At 39.5% G+C, this 22,660-nt stretch overlaps 1 protein-coding gene across 1 annotated transcript in view; it reads left to right on the top strand.

The window, feature by feature from the left end:
* The window catches only part of LOC140741835 (peroxisomal acyl-coenzyme A oxidase 2-like), a 57,269-nt gene that overhangs the window by 16,532 nt on the left and 18,077 nt on the right, over positions 1–22,660 (top strand). Inside the window, exons 3-6 of the mRNA XM_073072281.1 lie at positions 1,880–2,034; positions 2,580–2,687; positions 3,394–3,513; positions 12,751–12,866. Of these exons, the coding sequence (XP_072928382.1) occupies positions 1,880–2,034; positions 2,580–2,687; positions 3,394–3,513; positions 12,751–12,866 (499 nt within the window). The remainder of the gene's footprint in view (positions 1–1,879; positions 2,035–2,579; positions 2,688–3,393; positions 3,514–12,750; positions 12,867–22,660) is intronic.

Here is a 22,660-nt window from a genome sequence, read left to right as displayed (position 1 = left end):
GCAGGCCTGAAATGCTTGTCAAATTTGGAAAGAGAAAATAATTTCCAGTAGCAAAGAAATAGGAAGGGGAATGCATAGAATAAAGGGAATATATCGGAAATGGTGAGTCTAGATGAGTAAATGGAACAGTTTGAAGTGCATTATGCTTCTCTGTATGGTGTGTTCATAATAGCAGGGCTGTGGAATGTGCCCAGAGGCCAGTTTTCCATATTGGAAGGAAAATATTGAGTGAAAGTCACAGAAATAATAGAGACAGAAAGGAAAAGCACATTGGAGAATTCCATCTTGACTCCAGAAGATGGTAGGTGACATGTTGATCCTGAGGGTTGTATTGGGCCTCAGAGTGCAACGAGGTCTCAGACAGATATGTCAAAGTGAGTGTTAGATGGAGAATTAAATTTGCAGGCAACATGGAGTTGTGAATCTGAGAGAAGATGTTTGGCAAAATGATCACTGAGTCTTTGTACAAAATGCCCACCAACTCTATCCTCAAGCTGTCTTTTAGGAAATGCATGAGATGCAGGATGTGTCTGCAGAAAAGAAATTTTTTTGAACTTTTAATTCATTGTTTTTATTTACTAATGTATTGTTTTAATTTATATTTTAGTTTTTACTCACAAGAATTAAAATGTAATTTTCTACATTTTTCATATGTAAGGAAATATCTTTGGTATAAAAAAAAAATTGGAAGCTTAATTTCTCTCCCAGCTAAGAGTGAAGATCAGGGCTTTACCCTCAGCTTTTCCTCCTTTCTACCTCTTTATTCCTCATTTCTCCTCTAATATATCTCCCAGAACATCCATCGGTTTTTGACTCAAGGGAAATGTTAGTCCTATTTACCCTCAATTTTATGCACTGCATTTGGCCTTGTAAATCTCAACTACCTTCTCTCCAGTCCATCCACATAATTTGATCAGAATTGTACACAGTGTTGAACCTGAAGCTAAATTAGTTCTAATGTAACCTCCTTGGCAAATATAGAAATTTACATGCCTGCATTTTAAAATACTTCATTGAATTGTTCTGCTACCTTTAAGAATCCATGGAAAGTAATCAAATTAACTCTCATGAAATGATACAATCAAGAGAAGGGAAGATCAGAATTCAACATTCTACTCAGAGTCTGAGATGCAAAGTGGGTGAGCTGAAGGACCAGTGAGTAATCAGAAAACAGATACAAAACCAAATGTGTAATCTGTTATTCACAGTAAAACAAATCTGAAGCAGGGACAGAGATCTAAGCAGATGTTTACATTCATCTAAGAGATCTGGTGGGACTGTGATTGTCTCATTTGAAAAATGACATACCTTATGGTACAGGAGCCAGAATTGCACTAAGGAATCAATCTATCAGGCTAAAATTCCAAGAGTGGAGCTTAGTTCTGTAATGATCTGACTTGGGAAGAATCCTACTGAGTGAGCTGCCAGTGTAATATATCAAACCAAGTATCTTAATTCTATAGTGGCTGTCTTAATTGCTTTTGGCATTAACCTTCCAAGTTATCTTTAATATGAATCTGGTCTGTTCTCATCATTGATTACTTCTTAATTCTCTATTTAAAATGTTTTATTTTCTGCTAATGTTGAGTTTTAGAAGCAGAAGGATACACTTTTATGCAGAAATTTCAAGGCAAGCCTATAATTTGAAGTAATAACCAATGGTAAAAACAGCTACTGTAGTGTATATCCAAACATCAGAGGGAACTGCCAATATGTAAATATCAATAAGCTACTGTATGTGTATATAATAAAGCACAAGCTAATGGCAAATAGTAATTTCAGTATTTAATGTGTGATGAATTTGGTTTCTCACTAAAAAGAAACATTAAAACTCAGCATTCTTATCAGTGAATATATTTATGTTTCTGCCTGGCTTTAGGACAATAGGAAACAATCTGGCTTTTAGAGTCCACAGTGGTGTGTTTATACCAACCATTATTGGACTGGGGACTGACGCACAGATCGCTAAGTGGATTCCGCTTGCTAAGAATTACCAGATTATTGGAGCTTATGCTCAAACAGAGTTAGGACATGGTAAATCAACATTTTATTTTTCTAGTAATTTTCTATCATTGTTTTAATTGATTTATATTTTCCATGATGAAATCCAGCTTCAAGACATGTCAGTATTAAATATACTGTTTTTAAAAAGCTGTAATTTTCTAATGCAAGCAGATCATATTGTATTTAAATCTCCAGTTTTTGCATCTGAATCAATTCACCTTTTTGGAAGAGTTTTTGAAAAGTGACGGTTATGCTTTGAAAACCATTTACAAGTTCAGTTAAAGGCATTGTGTATCAGTCATTGATACTTGGCTGGTTAACATATTCATTGAGGAAGTTGGATACTTATTCTGCTTTAGTTGTGTCAGAACCTTTTTGGTTTAGGATATTTGAATTAATCAGAGCTTCTTGCGCAGCCTTTTAACAGAATGCGACAGTGCAAACTAGCCAATGTTGTAATATGTTTACTTTGTGCATAGATAAACAACAGCTAAAAAGAGCTAATCAATCTTTTGCTTCCCACTGTATTACTCAATATTTACATTCACTATTTGAATGTTCCTGTTTACTTTAAGGCACAAATCTTCGGGGTCTAGAAACAACAGCGACCTTTGACACTTCCTGCCAGGATTTTCTGCTGAACACACCCAAAATATCCTCAATAAAGTGGTGGCCTGGTGACTGTGAGCCTCTAAAATATTCATACACTAGTATTATGTTATTGCTTCTGCCTTTTGCTAAAGTAACTCAAAATTAATACAATTTTTAATGTACAGAAATCTAATTTATAAATTTCAGGCAAACTTACAGCTTTCAAGCTTGGAGAGGGGTTTCCTCGATGAACCTGCTTTCATTTGGGTTTTTTAAAACTGCGGGCTTCAGCTGAAGGTGCTGGCCTATGACCGTGCCATTCAAGGAGATTGGGGCACATGCAGCCAAGACCAACAAAACATCTCTTCAAGTAACAATGAATGATTAAGCAGCAAGCAAGGAAACAGCAGAAAGAGAGAAAATCAGATTCTAGTTCAGTGCAGATTTGTGGGAAAGTTAAGATTAGATGAAAAGGGAGAAAGTTATAACATTTTTTCAAACCCATTAGTAATGATTGACAGTGCAAGAATGAAATTAAACCATTTAACCTGTTTTCTTCGGGGCCAGAGAGGTTGCCCAACATTACCTCATTGATAACAGGATACCTATACCCTCGATCAACTAACATTCTGTAGTGAAGTTATTGGGCAATTAATCTGCAAATCCATCATAGTTGTGAACATAAATGGGGTGCTAATAGTGGAAGACATAAATTAGTCATCTTATTCAAGGACTAATATTAGATACCCTTTTAAAATGATTAGGAAAACCGTCATATAATTTGTTTCCTCCTTTCAGTGGGTAGGTCAGCAACTCATGCCGTGGTCCTGGCTCAGCTGTATACCAAGGGAGTGTGCCATGGAATGCATGCCTTCATCGTACAGATCCGCAGCCTTGTAGATCATTCCGCTTTGCCAGGTAAGGTACAAAGCATTCTTCTGATAATGTGAAGATTTTTTTTTAGCATAGTAAAGTTTTCTTGATTCTGGAGAAGTGCACGATAATAAAGCACTGTTGTCATTGTTGTGCTGATACATGCAGGAAGAGGTAGACACAGTAAGACACATCTTCTGAAGCCAAGGTGGCAGTTGTAACATAACTGCTGGCTACTTGGACATTCATCACACAACATAGGTATGCCCTAAGCCAGAGTATGTGATCTGCTGAATATCAGAATGCTATTCTCTAGTACTGAGCTCTCCCTGGAACTACTGTGAACTTACATCCTCAGCCATACTCCATCCTTTGTATATTCAGGGACCTAGTACTGTGCACACAGTGATATTAATTGAGTAACAAATCCCAAGATGCAAACAAAGTCAGCGTTAAAGTTCAGGTAGAGATCAAAACATCCAGGGAAATCCAAAAACCAGAATCAGGCAGAGTCAATATTCAAACAGATAGAATACAGAAACAAATGCTGGAAAGGCTCAGGAAAATTCACTAGCACAATCCAGCAATGAACAGCTGAAAATACACTGAGCAATAAACAGAGAGGCAGCTGATAGGTGGAGCACAATGAGACACAGGTGGCAGCAGTACAGGTAATAATGAGAAACAGATGAGAGACGGAGTACTCAGTGATACAGGGGCTGGAGTGGGGACAGGAGCACATGGCAATACAAAACCACAGACTGACAGCTAGAGGGAAACACACAAAAAGACAGAGTTCAACTGGATGTAGTGACACATAATGACTTACTTAAATCTTTCTTGGTATTTGTAACTTCCACAGATTCCCCCCCCCCCACCAAACAATGGGATGTTTTCAAACTTCTATCAAGTCACCTCTCATCCTCCTTTGCTCCAAAGAGAAAAGCACAAACTCTCTCAACCTTTCCTCTTAAGACAAGACTTCTAATCCAGTCAACATCCTGGTAAATATCTTCTGCACACTCTGTACCTTTCACATCCTAGCTATATTGAGATAATCTGTACTGAACACAATACTCCAAGTGTGTTCTAACCTGAGTTTTATAGAGCTGTAACATTATTTCATGGCTCTTGAACACAATCCCCTAATGAACACCAACACACGTTATTCAGATTCAGGTTCAGTTTATTGTCATTTAGAAACCACAAATGCAATGCAGTTAAAAAATGAGACAAAGTTCCTCCAGAATGATATCACAAAAGCACATGACAAAACAGACTACACCAGAAAATCCACATAACGTTTGGTAATCCCCAATCCAGAGTCCGGAGAGGCTGCTGTATATTAATATCGCGCTACCGTCTAGCGCGTTCCCCGGAAAGGAGCTCCAAAGCCACCAGACAAAACAAGACAAAAACTAAAGCTACAAGACCTGCACAAAACCACATAGTTACAACATATAGTTAAAACAGTGCAAACAATAGCATAATTGATTAAAAAAAAACAGACCATGGGCACAGTAAAAATAGTCCAAAGATGTTAAAAGACTGTAAGTTCGAAAGAAACCACCACACAGTTTCCACAAGTCCTCAGGGTCCCGATAGACTCGTCATCCCACGCAGGCGGCAGAAGGGAATACCCCGGCTATGGACTTCCACAGCGCCACCGGACTCAGCCTTGCAGACGCAGCACACCAGTGAAAGCTCTGTCGAACCCAGCCTCGCAGACACAGCACATAGTGAAAGCACCCCGACCACAGAGGACTCTGAGTCCGTCGAACTTCCGAGCCTCCGACCATCCCCTCCAGCACAGCTTCTCCGAGCACCATCCTCTGCTGAGAGTATTAAGACGCCCCCACCAACGGCCACCGGCAATGCAACCCTGAGGACTGTGGGCCTGTTCTTCTCAGCAGAGACCCTGACCTCACAGCAGCAGCAGCAACGAAGAGGGCCTTCCTGGAGATTTCCAGATGTTCCTCCGTGCTCCCACGTCCGTTTTTAATCAGATTAGGATTGCGCACAGCACCCCGCTTGACAAATAACAGATCAACTCCGGAGTGGCCGCTGCAAGCTGCTGCGTTGTGCCGCCATCTTGACGATGTAGTAAGGTCTTCTTATGTCTTCTTAACCATGCTATCAACTTGAATGGCACCTTTGAGAGATCCATGGACGTAGACCCCAAGACCCCTCTGTTCTTCCACACTGCTAAGAATCCTGCCATTAACTTTGTACCCTGCTTTTAAGTTCTGAATTCCAAAGTACACCATTTCACACTTTCCCAAGTTGAAATACATCTGCCACTTCTCAGCCCAGCTCTGCAAGCAGTCTATTATAACCCATGACAACCTTCTACACTACCCACAGCACCAGAAATCTTCTTGTCATCTGCAAATTTACTACCACATCCTTTCACTTCCTCATTCAAGTCAAAATCACAATGGTCAGGGTTTCTCAGAACAAATCCTTATGAAACACATTGTTAAATTCCTGGTCACTTACCCCCAGTTAGAATACGTTCAATCTGCTACCATCCTCTGCCTACTGTGACAAGCCAGTACTGAATCCACACAATCAAGTTTTCCTGGATTCAATGGCTACTGTTTTTTGAATGAGGCTACCATAGTGAACCTTGTCAAAGGCCTACTAAAATCCATATACACCACATTCACGGCTCTACCTTGATGAAGTCAGTACCTTGAAGAATTTCATCAGGCTCATGAGACATGACCTGCCCTGCACAAAGTCGTGCTGACATTGTACTTCCATTTACTGAGCAACAACTGACAATAAACTAAATGAAATATTAATTATTTTAGTTAATGCTGCCTTGATAAATAGTGCATTTGTATTTAATAAGCCCATTTAACTGTTATATCTTACATGGTGAATCAACTCCTATAGCACTTATTGTCAGCCTAGGACATATACTAAATCTTCTGAAATGAAGTTCATTCATGAGCTTATATTCAGAGACAGTATTGCTATTGAATGGTGAAATGCCTTAGAGTGAATGTGGAGAGGATGCTTCCTGTGGTGGGAGAGTCAAAGACCAGAGGACACAGCCTCAGAATAGAGGGTGTCCTTTTAGAACGGAGATGAGGAGGAATGTCTTTAACCAGAGAGTGGTGAATCTGTGGAATTCTTTGCCACAGGCAGTTGCAGAGGCTGAGTCTTTTATGAATATTTAAGCCGAGGTTGATAGATTTTTGACTGGTCAGGTCATGAAGGGATACAGGGAGAAGGCAGGAGATTGGGGCTGAGAGGGAAAATGCATCGGCCATGATGAAATGGCAGAGCAGTCTCGATGGGCCAAAATGGCCTAATTCTGCTCCTATATCTGATGGTCTTATGGTTGTTATTCAACCAATATTGAGCTATGCAGTTTTGTTTGATTGTGCAACCACTGCTTCATATTTTGTTGTGTTGTAGAATATTTTATTAAATCTAACAATTGTTGTTCACTGTTGGTTGGGCAATTTAATATTGGGTTTAATAGGACTCAAACTTCATTCTTTATCACTTCAACACCCTTAATAAAGTAACATTTATGTTACATTTCATTGTTGGCATTACATTGTTTAACTCTCATATCTTCTGTTCATCTTATTCTGTAATTTATTAACTTTTCATTGGTAACAACTTCATGTTTGAGTGCTTTTGCGATCTAGGTCATGGATCTAAATTGGTAAAGATAGTGGCACTCCATCAGATATTGTTCCCTTTCTGTCTGTCTTACCAATTCAAATAAGAATTATTGTCTTATTTAATTTCTTGTTTATTCCTGTGTTTTACACTGAATCTGTACCACTCTAAGTGTAGTTACCAGCCTTTCTTGTAAAGCTTTATCAAGCCCTTTTGGCAATCAAAGCGTATCAACTAGATTCTTTATTCCTGCTTTGAATTTGTGGGTGTTTCTAAAATCAGCCTGATATTAATTAAATAATTTTTGCGCAAACTTCTGATTATTGCTGATTAACCTACATGGAAAAAAGTAAATTAATACATCTGTACTTGCTTTTTTTAAAAATAAAATTGTGCTTGTTCATCATTGGCGAGTGTTCACTGACTCCCTCAAATGATGCTTACTGACATACAGGTCATCTCCCATATCGCTGTTGTTATGCCGTTGGCCCCCTCCTTTGTGAAAATCGCAAGAACTCTAGTTAAGGGGGGTCAACTGACCCGAGAGAGAGACGTGCGAAAGATCACGTTCTCCCAAGAAGCAGAATAAAAAGTGACTTTGACTATTGTCTCATGGAGACCACCTGAAAAGCCCTCGGGCAAAGTGGGCTGGTTGAGAGAGAGATCGCATTACCTGCAACTTGATTGACACCTGCGATCCCGTGAAGAAGTATAAAGGCGGGTCTGAGGGGAGGACCCTCAGATGCACCAAGGAAACACACGAAGGAGAAACGCTAGAAATCCTGCGACAGCGTTTTAAATAGCTACAGCCGGTGGTGGGGTTCGTGTGCGTCCTTCCCTTGCCTGGGATTGGCGACTTCACCACGGAAGACGGCCTAGCTACAGGGGAAGCCACAGATGAGAGTCCATTCCCCCAACGAGACTTCCGACTACCTCCTACAGGTTGGAAAACCTGTCGGGTAAATGCTTCATGTTCTCTGTCTTTCTAACTAAACGTGCACCAACGCGACACTTCCGCCGACAACTAAGTGAAACTGCCGTGATCTAAAAGACTTTTAGTTATCCAGTGAACGATATAAAATCTACATTACCCCTAGACAACTATAGAGCTTATTTCTGATTAATTATTATTACACCGGTGTTTTAGATTGAGTATTGACGACGTATATGATCTGAATGTTTGTATTAACCGTACGTTTGTGCCCCTTTTTGAATAAAACGTTTGAAAATAGTAGCATCAGACTCAGCTGATCCATCTATCTTTGCTGGTAAGTTACCTGGTTACGGGGTTTTCGTAACAAGTGGGGTGCTCGTCCCGGATTTGAAACCAAACGGGAGGGTCAGTGAATCGGGCTGTAAGTCCAAACTTAAATCTGGTTACGCAGGTAGTCAGACGAGAAACCAGCAAAGATGGATGTGCAGGAATTTATGGGAAACCCGACGGTAGGGGCGCTAGGGAAAGCTACAAAATCAGACTTAGTAAGTTTGGCGCAGGCCTTAGACCTCACAGCGGTGAAGCCAGTAATGAAAAAGCAGGAAGTGCTAAGGGTCATACAACAGCATTACGTTGGGAAGAAGGTGTTTACAGCTGAGGATTTGGAAAATATTCCCGAAAGGAGATTAGTGAGTGGGACAAATCAGGCAGAGTTGGAGAAAGCAAGGCTGGAATATGAGTTTAAAATAAAGCAGCTAGAAATAGAAGCAGCTCAGAAGGCTGCAGAGAGAGAAGCCGAGAGAGAAGCCGAGAGAGCCGAGAGGGCAAGAGAAGCCGAAAGAGAAGCCGAGAGAGCCGAGAGGGAAAGAGAGCAGGTGTTCAAGCTAAAGCAGCTAGAAGCAGAAGAGAGAGAGAAACAAAGGAACTATGAATTGGAGCTGGACAGGCGAAAACAAGAGCGAAGAACTCAAGGGGGAGAGAAAGAGGAGGGGTTTGATATTAGTCGGGCGTTGAGGTTGGTCCCCCCGTTCGAGGAGATGGATGTTGATAGTTATTTCTTGCTCTTTGAAAAGGTGGCAGAGAATCAGCAGTGGCCCAGAGAGCAATGGGTGGCGTTGTTACAAAGTGTGTTACGAGGAAAAGCACAGCGGGTATATGCCGCGCTGCCCACAGAAAGGGACGGGAATTATGATCAAGTAAAGGAGGCCATTCTCCGAGGTTACGAGTTAGTACCTGAGGCGTATAGACAAAGGTTCCGAAATTTAAAAAGAGGGTGGAATCAAACGTATACCGAGCTAGCCCATGAGAAGGGTGTGCTCTTGGACCGTTGGTGCACAGCTGAAAAGGTGGCCGAGAACTATGGGCGTCTCAGGGAGCTAGTTTTGATTGAGGAATTTAAAAGTTGCGTTCCGGAAGAGATCCGAATGTATTTAAATGAGAGGACGAATCAGTCCATCTCAGAGATGGCTAGGCTCGCAGATGAATATGCCCTAACCCACAAGACAAAGTTTTCCTCGCCAAAAAGTTACCCGAGAGACCGTCGGAATGGTAGGGACAGTCCGCCGGCTAAGGGAGAAACTCCACCGGGAGCTAGCACAAAAAGTGAGGATAACAGACAGGAAACCTGGAGATCTCCTGGTTTAAACTGTTTTAATTGTGGAAAGGTGGGACATATTGCATCAAAGTGCTTTGCTCTGAGAAAGGAGCCAGAGAGGGAGAGAGCAGCGATCCCTATCGGGCGTGCAGTGGTAATCAGGAAGTTGACAAGAGGGCCCCAGGTAGATGGAGTACCGGAGGGGCGGGAGACATTTAGTTCCGAAGGAACCGTGTCTTTGAAGGAAGGGGACCCCCCCATCCCCGTACGAATTTGGAGAGACACGGGGGCGGAACTATCGTTAATTAGCCGTAATGTGTTAAATTTCGGCCCTCGGACGGGGGAGGTTGCCCTGAGAGGAATCGGGAACCAGACCGCGGTCGTGCCTTTGCATAGGGTCTTTCTCGATTGCGAGTTGGTGTCGGGACCTGTGGAGTTAGGAGTCCTGCCGGAGTTACCGGGGGAGGGCGTGGACCTCCTGTTGGGTAATGACCTCGCGGGTGGGAAGATGGGAACCGCCCTGATAGTTGAGGCCCCGCCCATGGAGTCCCCGAGCTATCGCGCATGCGTGGTCACTCGCAGCCTGTCGAGAGCGGCGACTGGGACCGCGCGCAGTTTGAAATTGGCCCAGACGTTTTTACCGACCCTACACCACGAGGGTTCAGAGGGTGGTAAAACGGAAGGTAGTAAAGTAAAATGGGGTAAGGGTAAGGAGATAGCCCTCCCCTTAGTGAAGAGAAAGGTCCTAGAGGTAGGAAATAAAGATGAGAAACGGATAAAGGTGTTAAAACGTCCAGAGTTGGACGTGGTTGATCTGTCTGGTTTGGCAGAATTGTTTGGAGAAGTTGAGAGTCCTAAAGATGTTCTCGATGGTCCCGAGAGTGAAATGAGGGCAGTCTTAGAGGAGAAGGGTATCCTTGCTGTGGAGAAGTCAGCTGAAATGGCCGAGGAGGTTGTTTCAGCTCGCAGGGTTGCGCCTTCCCCAACGGGGGGCTGCCTAGAGAGTAACTGGAAGGATCGGGGGACGTTAGAATTTGGAAAAGGTACGGGTGTTGAAAGCCTGGAAGAGGCCAATGTCCCGTTTGAGTGTGTCCAAGATGGGGATGCACGTGGTGCTGACCCTGGTAACGGAGCTCAGGGGAAGTCTGAGGTATTTGATTCAGGGGAACGGGGCGGCCGTCCTCGTGAGTCAGATAGACCTGGTTCGGGGAAAAAGGGGTTAACCTTGGGAAGTGTGAGTTCCCAGAGGGTTGTACAGAAGGGGCTCTTCAGAGTTAATGTGGAGTTTACGAATGGGGAGATAACTGTTGTTGTGGAGAGAGACGGGAAATCTGTAATTCCCAAATCGAAGGAAGAAAATTTAATGTCTGGATTGATGTCAGAAGCAGCAACCAGGCTGCAGAGACAATGGCTTGGTAACACGGTGCCTGCGAATCAATTACAGGTTGATTTGGAATCTAATAGCATGACGGGTCCTGAAGAGAAAAACGACAAATTGCCTAAAATTAAGGAATTGGGTGGTCTAAGTTTGGAACACGCTGATAAAATAACTCCTATGAAAGGAGCGGGCGAAAGCCTATTTCGCCAGGGTGCCCAAGATCGCCACGAGGGAATTAACCGGAAAAAAGGCGAGGGTTAATGGGGGCGCGATTTTTAAAAATAGCAGAAGCCGGTTTTAAGGGATTTTGACAAAGTATGTGAATAATAAAGACAACACCCATGGAAGCTTGACTGTTAAGTTTGAAAGTAGCATAAAAATTTGTCTTTTGCATGAACCTTTGTAGATGTATGTAAGCTAAGATCACACCTCCTTAGTTATGTTGCCGAAGAAAGCAAATAAATAAGGTGGTTATTGAGCTGAAGTTTGATGCTACCAGGCATTAGTAGGGCACATGAGGTTAAGGTATTAAAGAAAAGGGGCACTGTACTTGTTACCTATTTAGATACTGACTTGAATGTATAACAGTAGTACTCTGTGAAGAGAAAAGCTTGTGTAGTATGTAGATTCAAAAAGAAAGAGAAAAAATTTCCTGTGTCAACCTGTTTTTAACCGCTGGTTAAAAACCCATTATGGGGGGAGGTGTTATGCCGTTGGCCCCCTCCTTTGTGAAAATCGCAAGAACTCTAGTTAAGGGGGGTCAACTGACCCGAGAGAGAGACGTGGGAAAGATCACGTTCTCCCAAGAAGCAGAATAAAAAGTGACTTTGACTATTGTCTCATGGAGACCACCTGAAAAGCCCTCGGGCAAAGTGGGCTGGTTGAGAGAGAGATCGCATTACCTGCAACTTGATTGACACCTGCGATCCCGTGAAGAAGTATAAAGGCGGGTCTGAGGGGAGGACCCTCAGATGCACCAAGGAAACACACGAAGGAGAAACGCTAGAAATCCTGCGACAGCGTTTTAAATAGCTACAGCCGGTGGTGGGGTTCGTGTGCGTCCTTCCCTTGCCTGGGATTGGCGACTTCACCACGGAAGACGGCCTAGCTACAGGGGAAGCCACAGATGAGAGTCCATTCCCCCAACGAGACTTCCGACTACCTCCTACAGGTTGGAAAACCTGTCGGGTAAATGCTTCATGTTCTCTGTCTTTCTAACTAAACGTGCACCAACGCGACACTTCCGCCGACAACTAAGTGAAACTGCCGTGATCTAAAAGACTTTTAGTTATCCAGTGAACGATATAAAATCTACATTACCCCTAGACAACTATAGAGCTTATTTCTGATTAATTATTATTACACCGGTGTTTTAGATTGAGTATTGACGACGTATATGATCTGAATGTTTGTATTAACCGTACGTTTGTGCCCCTTTTTGAATAAAACGTTTGAAAATAGTAGCATCAGACTCAGCTGATCCATCTATCTTTGCTGGTAAGTTACCTGGTTACGGGGTTTTCGTAACACTGTGCTCTCTAGCAAAACTTTATGTGAAATTACTTTGCTTTGAGCCATTTGTGTTCCTAACGACCATGTTTCCTAAATAATTATAACTTTTGCTAATTATCAAATTGTCAAGGCAGTTATTTGGATATTTTTTGACATTCTGTGGTTAACGTAGCTTCTGTTTATGAACACAATGTATTGCTAATGTTTGTTATGTGGTTTCAGGTATCAAAGTTGGAGATATTGGTCCAAAAATGTCCTTTGAACAGGTTGACAATGGATATTTGATGATCCAAAATGTTCATGTTCCCAAGGAAAATATGCTAAGCAGATATAGTTGGGTAAATCATTATTTATAATTCTTAACTGTAATCATTCACAAATCTCTGTGTATAAAATATACTATTGGTTATCATTCTAAAAAATAACACTGTGTAATGTATGCCTACAAACATCTAGACCACTCTAAAGATCAGTGTTTCCTAGAAAGCTGAAAGTATAATCTACAATTTAAAGTTTCATAAAAGTAAACATAAACCAGCTAGTGGTGTAGTGGCATCAGCACCAGACTTTGAAGTAAATGGTCCCAGGTTCAAATCCAGCTGGCTCATAAGTGCTGGGTTGTGCTAGCAACTTGGCCTCATAAAAAACAGTCAAACGCTACAGAAACAGGTAAAATGTTGCCCGATGCGACACAAGGCGCGAAAAGGAACACAGACTAGTAGAAAGAGAAACAGTGAAAGCAGAAAACTTCCAAATTTAATTGAACTGCATAACCAGTCCTTGGGTTTCAAGAAAACCAGTTTGGATTTGGGTGTCACTAGTAAGGCATTTAATGCACATCCCAATGGTGATGGTGGGCTAACATCTCGAAGTACTACAGTGAAAGTGTATACAGTGTATATGGTGAAAGTACTCCCACAGGGAGGGATTTCAAGGATCTTGAATGAGAGAATTTAATGAAAGGTAAAACATGTCCAAATTAAAATACTGTTTAACTTTCAGGGTCCATGCCTTCTTTGTACAGATTCAATCAGAATTGGATTTATTATCACTGGCATGTGTTGTGAAATTTGTTAACTTTGCAGTGGCAGTATGATGCAATACATGATAAATATAGAAAAAAAACTGAATTGTAAATATATTAAAAATAGTCAAATAAATAGTCCAAAAACAGAAATAAAAATGTAGTGGGGTAGTGTTCGTGAGTTCAATGTCCATTCAGAAATCAGATGGCAGAGGAAAGGTGGTGTTCCTGAATCGCTGAGTGCCTTCAGCCTTCTGTACCTCCTTCCTGATGGTAACAATGAGAAGAGGACATGTCCTGGGTGGTGGGGGTCCTTAATGAATGGACGCCGCCTTTTGAGGCACCGCTCCTTGAAAATGTCTTGGATACAATGGAAGCTAGTGCCCATGATGGAGCCGACTAATCTTACAACTCTGCAGCTTACTTCAATCCTGTGCAGTAACTCCACCCCCACCACCCATACCAGACCAGTTAGAATGCTCTCCACAGTACATCTGTAGAAATTTGCAAGTGTTTTAGGTAGCATACAAAATCTCCTCAAACTCCAAATATGGCCACAGTCTTGCCTTCTTTATAGCCGCATCGATACAAATACAAGAACAAGATTGTGAACACTTGCAATTAGCTGGTTTTCTGTATTAATTACCCATAAAATGTGGTCTGATCTTCATCTAAGTCACAATAATAGACAATCTGCCTAAACTAGTAGCACACAAATAACTACTACTTCTCACCATTACTGAGTACACCATTTAAACAATCACTGCCTAGGTTCAAACAAGCATATGAACCTCTGGGGTAATGCTTTCTACAAAAGCTATTTGGAGTCAGGTGTTCCAATCAATTAGTTGAGATTGAAGGTGTTGGGTTGCAGAGATCCCCTGCCCAATTAAAAAAGACACAAAGTCAGGTTACTGACAGAGCCTGCTCTTCTCAAGAAAGAACTTTTTATGTGCACCATGGCTTGATCAAAACAACTTCCAGAGGACCTTAGAAGAATTGTAGAAATGCATGAAGCTGGATAAGCTACAAAAGCATTTCTAAAGACCTGAGTGTTCATCAGTACACAGTAAGAGAAATTGTCTGCAAATGGAGGGGAAATTCAGGATTGTTCCTACTCTCCCGGTGATTGGTCGTCTTGCAAAGATCACACTTTGACCAGGGGCTGTGTCTCACCGTGGCTGACGTGAGAAGAACCCTGTGCAGGGTCAACCTACGGAAGGCTGCTGGACCAGACAACATCCCTGGTAGAGTGCTCAGAGGATGTGCAGACCAGCTAGCAGATGTTCTCACTGACATCTTCAACATCTCCCTGAGCAGCACCACCATTCCAACGTGCTTCAAGGCTGCCACCATCATCCCCGTGCCAAAGAAGTCTTCAGTGTCCTACCTAAATGACCACTGTCCCGTTGCACTTACATCCATCATCATGAAGTGTTTCGAGAGGCTCGTCATGAGGCATATCAAGACCCTGCTGCCCCCCTCACTGGACCCCCTGCAGTTTGCATACCATCCCAACCACTCAACAGATGACGCCATTGCTACCACCCTCCACCTGGACAAAAAAGACACATACGTTCAGATGTTGTTCATAGACTTCAGTTCAGCATTCAACACAATCATCCCTCAGAAACTGATTGGAAAGCTGAGCCTACTGGGCCTGAACATCTCCCTCTGCAACTGGATCCTAGACTTCCTGACTGGGAGACTTCTGTCAGTATGGATTGGGAGCAGCATCTCCAACACCTTCACACTGAGCACGGGGACTCCCCAGGGTTGCGTGCTCAGTCCACTGCTGTTCACTCTGCTGACCCACGACTGTGCTGCAATACACAGCTCAAACCATATCATCAAGTTCGCCGATGGCATGACCATGGTGGGTCTCATCAGCAAGAACGACGAGTCAGCTTACTGAGAGGAGATGCAGCAGCTAATGGACTGGTGCAGAGCCAACAACCTGTCTCTTAATGTGAACAAAACAAAAGAAATGGTTGTTTACTTCAGGAGGGCACAGAGCGACCACTCCCTGCTGAACATCGACGGCTCCTCGGTAGAGATCGTAAAGAGCACCAAATTTCGTGGTGTTCACCTGATGGAGAATCTCACCTGGTCCTTCAACACCAGCCCCATAGCAAAGAAAGCCCAGCAGCGTCTCTACTTTTTGCGAAGGCTGAGTAAAGTCCATCTCCCGCCCCCCATCCTCATCACATTCTACAGGGGTTGTATTGAGAGCATCCTGAGCAGCTGCATCACTGCCTGGTTCGGAAATTGCACCATCTCGGATTACAAGACCCTGCAGCAGATAGTGAGGTCAGCTGAGAAGATCATCAAGGTCTCTCTTCCAGCCATCACGGACATTTATACTACATGCTGCATCCGCAAAGAAAACAGCATTATGAAGGACCCCATGCACCCCTCATACAATCTCTTCTCCCTCCTGCCGTCTGGGAAAAGGCTCCGAAGCATTCGGGCTCTCACAAGCAGACTATGTAACAGTTTCTTCCCCCAAGCTATCAGACTCCTCAATACCCAAAGCCTGGAGACGTCACATGATGACGTAGGATCGAGACGCTGGAACCCAGCTCTCCCGTAAAAAATCAATAAATTAATGTTTAAGTGAAGAAAAGTTAGTCAATACTTTCTAAAAGTTACTTATAAACTACTCCGGATTGTTTCAAGTTATGCCTCACAAACAGAAGATGAAGAAAACTACTACTGTGAAGACAACGCAAGTTGGAACAGAATCAAGGCCCACTTCTGCCAAAGAACCGCGGGCTCAGGTACATTTCACCTCCGGCGATACAGAACAGGAAACTGCGGCAACATCAACCATTTCTAAAGAAAAAGACCAACGAGAACTGCGCAAACGTGAAGGAAGGAGCATGCGCAAACGAGAGCAACCAGAACTACAAATCCCAGTTACGACTGAAACCGAAAGTGAAAGTGAATCTGAGGGAGAGTCAGATTCTCTGGAAAAATCAGATGAAGATAGAGGTAAAAAATTTTCTGAAAATATAGAAAAGACTTTGATGCAAATTATGCGTAAATTAGGCGCATTAAAAGTAATCGAAAGAAAAATGACAAATATGGAGATTATGTTTGATACAATGACAAAAAGACAGGAAAAAATGGAAAAGAGAATTATAGATTTGGAAACTACAACGGAAGACATGGTTGAAAGAATGAATAAAATGGAAGATGATATTACTGCCTGGACATCAGAAAGAAAACAATTTATGGAAAAAATTGATAAGCTTGAAAATTTTAGTAGACGAAACAATATTAAAATTGTTGGACTCAAAGAAGATATAGAAGGAGAAGATCCAATAATTTTTTTTCAAAAATGGATCCCTGAAAAATTGGAAATGGAAGGAGAAACCTAATTGAAATTGAAAGGGCTCATAGAGCCTTAAGGTCAAGACCTGAAGCTGATCAAAATCCACGATCAATTTTGATAAAACGCTTAAGATACCAAGATAAAGAAAAAATCCTGAAGGCAGCTGCCCAATGTACCAAAAAGAGAAACGGGCCATTGATGATAGCAGGGAAGGCAGTTCTTTTTTATCCTGATATAAGTTATAATCTTTTGAAGAGAAAGAAGGAATTTAACCCAGCGAAAAAAGTCTTATGGGAAAAGGGTTATAAATTTATAATGCAACACTGATAATTTTTTTGGAGGAGGGAAAAAGAAGATTTTTTACCGATTATCAAGAAGCGGAGGAGTTCGCACAAAAACGTCCATTTATTCGCTAATTACACATAGAGACTTCCAAGCATAATGGATTAAAGATGAAGATAGAGACAGTGAATGGAAGTGATGGACATTTAAGGATGATACAGGGGAGAAAAGTAAAATTCCAGAAATACTAATTGAGAATAATATTTTTTTTCTTATATATATACTTTTTTATGTTGCGGGGGGGCTGGGGAGCTTTGGATCGGTTACTGCGGGATTCACGTGTGTAATCATGGCAATCGCCATGACCCGTACGACAGAGGGGGGTAATGTTGTGTTCTTTTTTTTCACAACATTAGTAGGGTATTTTGTTTTTTTCTTTATACTCTATTTTTCTTCTATCTTTCTGCCTGGATGATCGGTGGGGACACACATAGCAACATGGAGAATTTTTAAAAGATTTCCCAAGATACCACGAAAGTTGAAAGATTAGGTGTTATTATAGATTGGAGTAACATAATTAATAATAATGACTAATTTACTGAATTTTTAAAGTTTTAATGTTAATGGGCTTAATGGACCGGTAAAAAGAAAAAGAATTTTAACATACATTAAAAAAAATGAAAACAGATATAGCTTTTTTACAAGAAACACATTTAACAGACATAGAACATCAGAAATTAAAAAGAGACTGGGTTAGAAATGTTATTGCAGCTTCATTTAATTCAAAGGCGAGAGGAGTTGCAATTTTGGTTAATAAAAATTTACCAATTAAAATACAAAACGTATTAATTGATTCGGTGGGGAGATATGTAATTATACATTGTCAAATATTTTCAGAACTATAGACTCTTATGAATATTTATGCACCAAATGAAAATGATGTAAAATTTATACAAGAGGTCTTTTTGAATTTGGCTAATGCACATGACAAAATATTAATAGGTGGCGATTTTAACATTTGTCTAGATCCAGTTTTAGATAGATCAACAAAGGTTGTCACAAAATCAAAAGTAGTAAAATTAATTCTATCTTTGATGAAAGACTTAAATTTGATTGCTATATGGAGAAGAATTAATCCAAAAGAAAGAGATTATTCATTTTATTCAAATAGACATAAAACATATTCAAGGATAGATTTTTTCCTATTATCAACGAATATTCAAGATAGAGTGAAAAATATGGAATATAAAGCAAGCATATTGTCAGATCATTCTCCTTTGATAATGACAATGATAATGATAGATAAAGAGGAATCAATTTATAGATGGAGATTTAATTCAATATTACTAAAACATCAAGATTTTTGTGATTTTATAAAAAAGCAGATTCAGTTCTTTTTAGATACAAATTCACATTCAGTTGATGATAAATTTATATTGTGGGAAGCAATGAAGGCATATTTGAGAGGTCAGATAATAAGTTATACTTCTAAAATTAAGGAATATATGATAGAAATAGATCAATTGGAAAAAGAGATTACAAAATTAGAAAAAGAATCTCAAAGAAATATGACAGAAGAAAAACGAAGACAACTTATTAATAAGTTACAATATAATACACTCCAGACATATCGAACAGAAAAAGCAATTATGAGAACTAAACAGAGATATTATGAACTAGGTGAAAGATCACATAAGGTTCTTGCATGGCAGTTAAAAACAGACCAGACTTCTAAAGCAATAAATGCAATTCGAACAAGAGTAAATAAAATTACTTATAAACCTTTAGAAATTAATGAAACTTTTAAGAATTTTTATTCTGAGTTGTATAAATCAGAATCACAAAATGATAATGTCAAGATAGAAAGGTTTTTATAACAAATAACTCTTCCAAAATTAAATATGGAAGAACAGAAGGGATTAGATATGCCTTTTACATTGAAGGAGGTCGAAGAAGCCCTAGGATCACTTCAAAGTAATAAATCTCCAGGAGAAGATGGTTTTCCGCCTGAATTTTATAAAAAGTTTAAAGTTTTATTAATTCCTCCTTTTATGGAGTTAATACATCAAGCGGAATGAACGCATAAACTTCCAGAATCTTTTCGACAGCTATTTTAATAGTATTGCCAAAAAAAGATAGAGATCTTTTTAAGCCAGCATCATATAGACCTATTTCTTTATTAAACACTGATTATAAAATAATAGCAAAAATCTTATCTAACAGATTATCTAAATACTTACCAAAATTAGTACTTATGGATCAAACAGGATTTATTAAAAATAGACAATCGGCAGATAATGTAACTCGGTTATTTAGTATAATTCATTTGGCACAAAAGAGGGAGGAAATGAGCGTGGCAGTTGCTTTAGTTGCAGAAAAAGCATTTGACAGATTGGAATGAGATTTTTTATTTAAGGTATTGGAAAAATATGGATTAGGAGTATCTTTTATAAAATGGATTAAAACCTTAAATACTAATCCCAAAGCTAAAGTAGTGACAAATGGTCAAATTTCAACACCATTTCAGTTAACAAGGTCAACTAGGCAAGGTTGTCCATTATCACCTGCTTTATTCGTGTTGGCGATAGAACCATTAGCTGAATTAATTAGAATGGACCCAGATATTAAGGGTTTCAGAGTTAATCAGGAAGAATACAAGATTAACTTATTTGCTGATGATGTTCTGCTTTATTTAACAAACCCATTGCACTCGTTGCGTAAATTATCCTATAGATTAGAAGAATATGGGAAAATATCAGGTTACAAAATAAATTGGGATAAAAGTGAAATTTTACCTCTTACTAAAGGAGATTATAGTCAATGTCGATTAATAACTCAATTTAGATGGCCGGCAAATGGTATAAAATATTTAGGTATAAGAGTTGATAATGATATAAAGAACTTATATAAATTAAATTACTTACCATTATTGAAAAAAATTCAAGAAGATCTTGATAAATGGATGGTATTACCAATAACATTAGTAGGTAGATTAAATACCATAAAAATGAATATATTCCCTAGACTACAATACTTATTTCAATCACTACCAATACAACTACCCCAGAAGTTTTTTCAAGAGTTAAACAAATATGTGAGGAAGTTTCTTTGGAAAGGTAAGATGTCAAGAATATCGTTGGAAAAATTGACATGGAAATTTGATCTAGGAGGGTTACAACTTCCAAATTTTAAGAATTATTATAAAGCAAATCAACTTAGATTTATTGCATCTTTTTTTGAGAAAGATAGACCGGCATGGATTAGAATAGAACTAGATAAGATAGGAGAAAATACACCAGAAGATTTTATATATAAATGGAAATCTAAATGGATACGGGAAAAGAAAGAATCTCCTATATTAAAACATTTGATTGACTTATGGAATAAGATAAATGTTGATGATGAGACAAAGAAATCTTTATTAGCAAAGAGATCTTTAATTCAAAATAGACTTATTCCTTTTACAATGGATAATCAACTTTTATATAATTGGTTTCAAAAAGGGATTAGATATATAGGAGATTGTTTTGAAGGAGGTATATTAATGTCATTTGATCAATTAAAGAATAAATATAAAGTATCAAACAACACTCTTTTTTGTTACTTCCAACTAAGGGCTTATTTAAGAGAAAAATTAGGTTAAACAATGTTATTGCCGAAATCTAATGAAATAGAAACTTTAATTCAAAAAGGAAAGATTAAAAAATGTATTTCTTGTATGTATAACTTGATTCAAAAACAGGCAATTAAACAAGGAGTCCATAAGTCAAGACAAAATTGGGAAAGTGACTTGAATATTAAAATTGAAGAAACAAATTGGTCAAGACTATGTCTTGATAGTATGACAAATACAATAAATGTCCGGTTAAGATTAGTGCAATATAATTTTTTACATCAATTATATATTACACCACAAAAAATAAATAAATTAAACCCAAATTTATCCAATCAGTGTTTCCGATGTAACCAAGAAATCGGTACTTTTTTACATTCTACTTGGTCTTGTTCTAAAATTCAACCTTTTTGGACAAATTTAAGAGTTTTATTGGAACACAACTTCCACATAATCCAATATTATTTTTACTAGGCGATATTGAAGGGATAAAACCGAAACCCAAATTGAATAAATATCAGAAAGAATTTATAAAAATTGCACTGGCAGTAGCCAAAAAGGCTATTGCAGTTACTTGGAAATCGGATACATATTTAAGTATAGATCGTTGGAAGAAAGAAATTTATAGCTGTATTCCATTTGAAAAAAATACTTATAATTTAAGAGATAAATATGAAACATTTTTGAAAATTTGGCGCCCTTATTTACAAAAGACAGGATTAAATATATAGGTGCTCCGAAGATGAAATAATCGGTTATTTGGGGAAAGAAATAAATATATACACTAAAGTTATTACGAACTCCATGGAGCTGTGGGGATCTTCCGATATCCAGGCACTCTTTCTTTTTCTTTCTTTCTTTCTTTCTTTTTTCTATAGGGATGTTATGGGGGAGGGGTTAAGGGGAGGGGGGAAGGGTATATATATATTTTTTTCATATACTTTTATTTCTGCAATTATTTGAAAACTTAATTTAAAAAGTTTATATAAAAAAAAACCTGAAGCCTGGACTGACACCTTGCCCTACTGTCCTGTTTATTATTTATTGTAAATGCCTGCACTTTTTTGTGCACTTTATGCAGTCCTGTGTAGGTCTGTAGTCTAGCGTAGCTTTCTCTGTTTTTTTTTATTACGTAGTTCAGTCTAGTTTTTTGTACTGTATCATGTAACACCATGGTCCTGAAAAACATTGTCTCATTTTTACTGTGCACTGCACCAGCAATTATGGTCGAAATGACAATAAAAGTGACTTGACTTGACCAAGAGCACAACATGGAATGCTGAAGGGGTGAAATAGAACCTAAGGGTAACAGCAAAAGACATGCAGAAATCTCTGGAACTTGCTAAAGTTAAAGTCTCTGTGCATGTGTCCACTATAAGAAAAGCACTGAACAAGAATGGTGTTCATGGAAGGATACGATGGAGGAAACTACTGCTCTCCAGAACAAAAATGCTGTATGCCTCAAGTTTGCAAAGACCTCCTGGATGTTCCACAACACTCCTGGGGCAATATTCTGTGGACAGATGAGACAATAGTTGAACCTTTTGGCAGAAATGCACACTGCTCTGTTTGAAGGAAAAAGGGCACTGCACACCAACACCAAAACCTCATCCCAACTGTGAAGCATGGCGGAAGGAGCATCTTGGTTTGGGACTGCTTTGTTGCCTCGGCCTGGACAGCTTGCTGTCATTGTGGGAACAATGAATTCAAAATTGTATCAAGACATTTTACAGGAGAGTGTCAGGGTAGCAGTCAATAAACTGAAGCTTAATAGAAGATGGATGATACAACAAAACAATGATCCAAAACACAAGGGTAAATCAATAACAGGATGGTTTAAAAAGAAGAAAATACGTGTTTTTAAAATGGCCAAGTC

Source organism: Hemitrygon akajei, chromosome 19 (assembly GCF_048418815.1).
Source record: "Hemitrygon akajei chromosome 19, sHemAka1.3, whole genome shotgun sequence".
Taxonomy (NCBI): Eukaryota; Metazoa; Chordata; class Chondrichthyes; order Myliobatiformes; family Dasyatidae; genus Hemitrygon; species Hemitrygon akajei.
The sequence above is the reverse complement of the archived record's forward strand: the minus strand, read 5'-3'. Positions and strand labels throughout refer to the sequence as shown.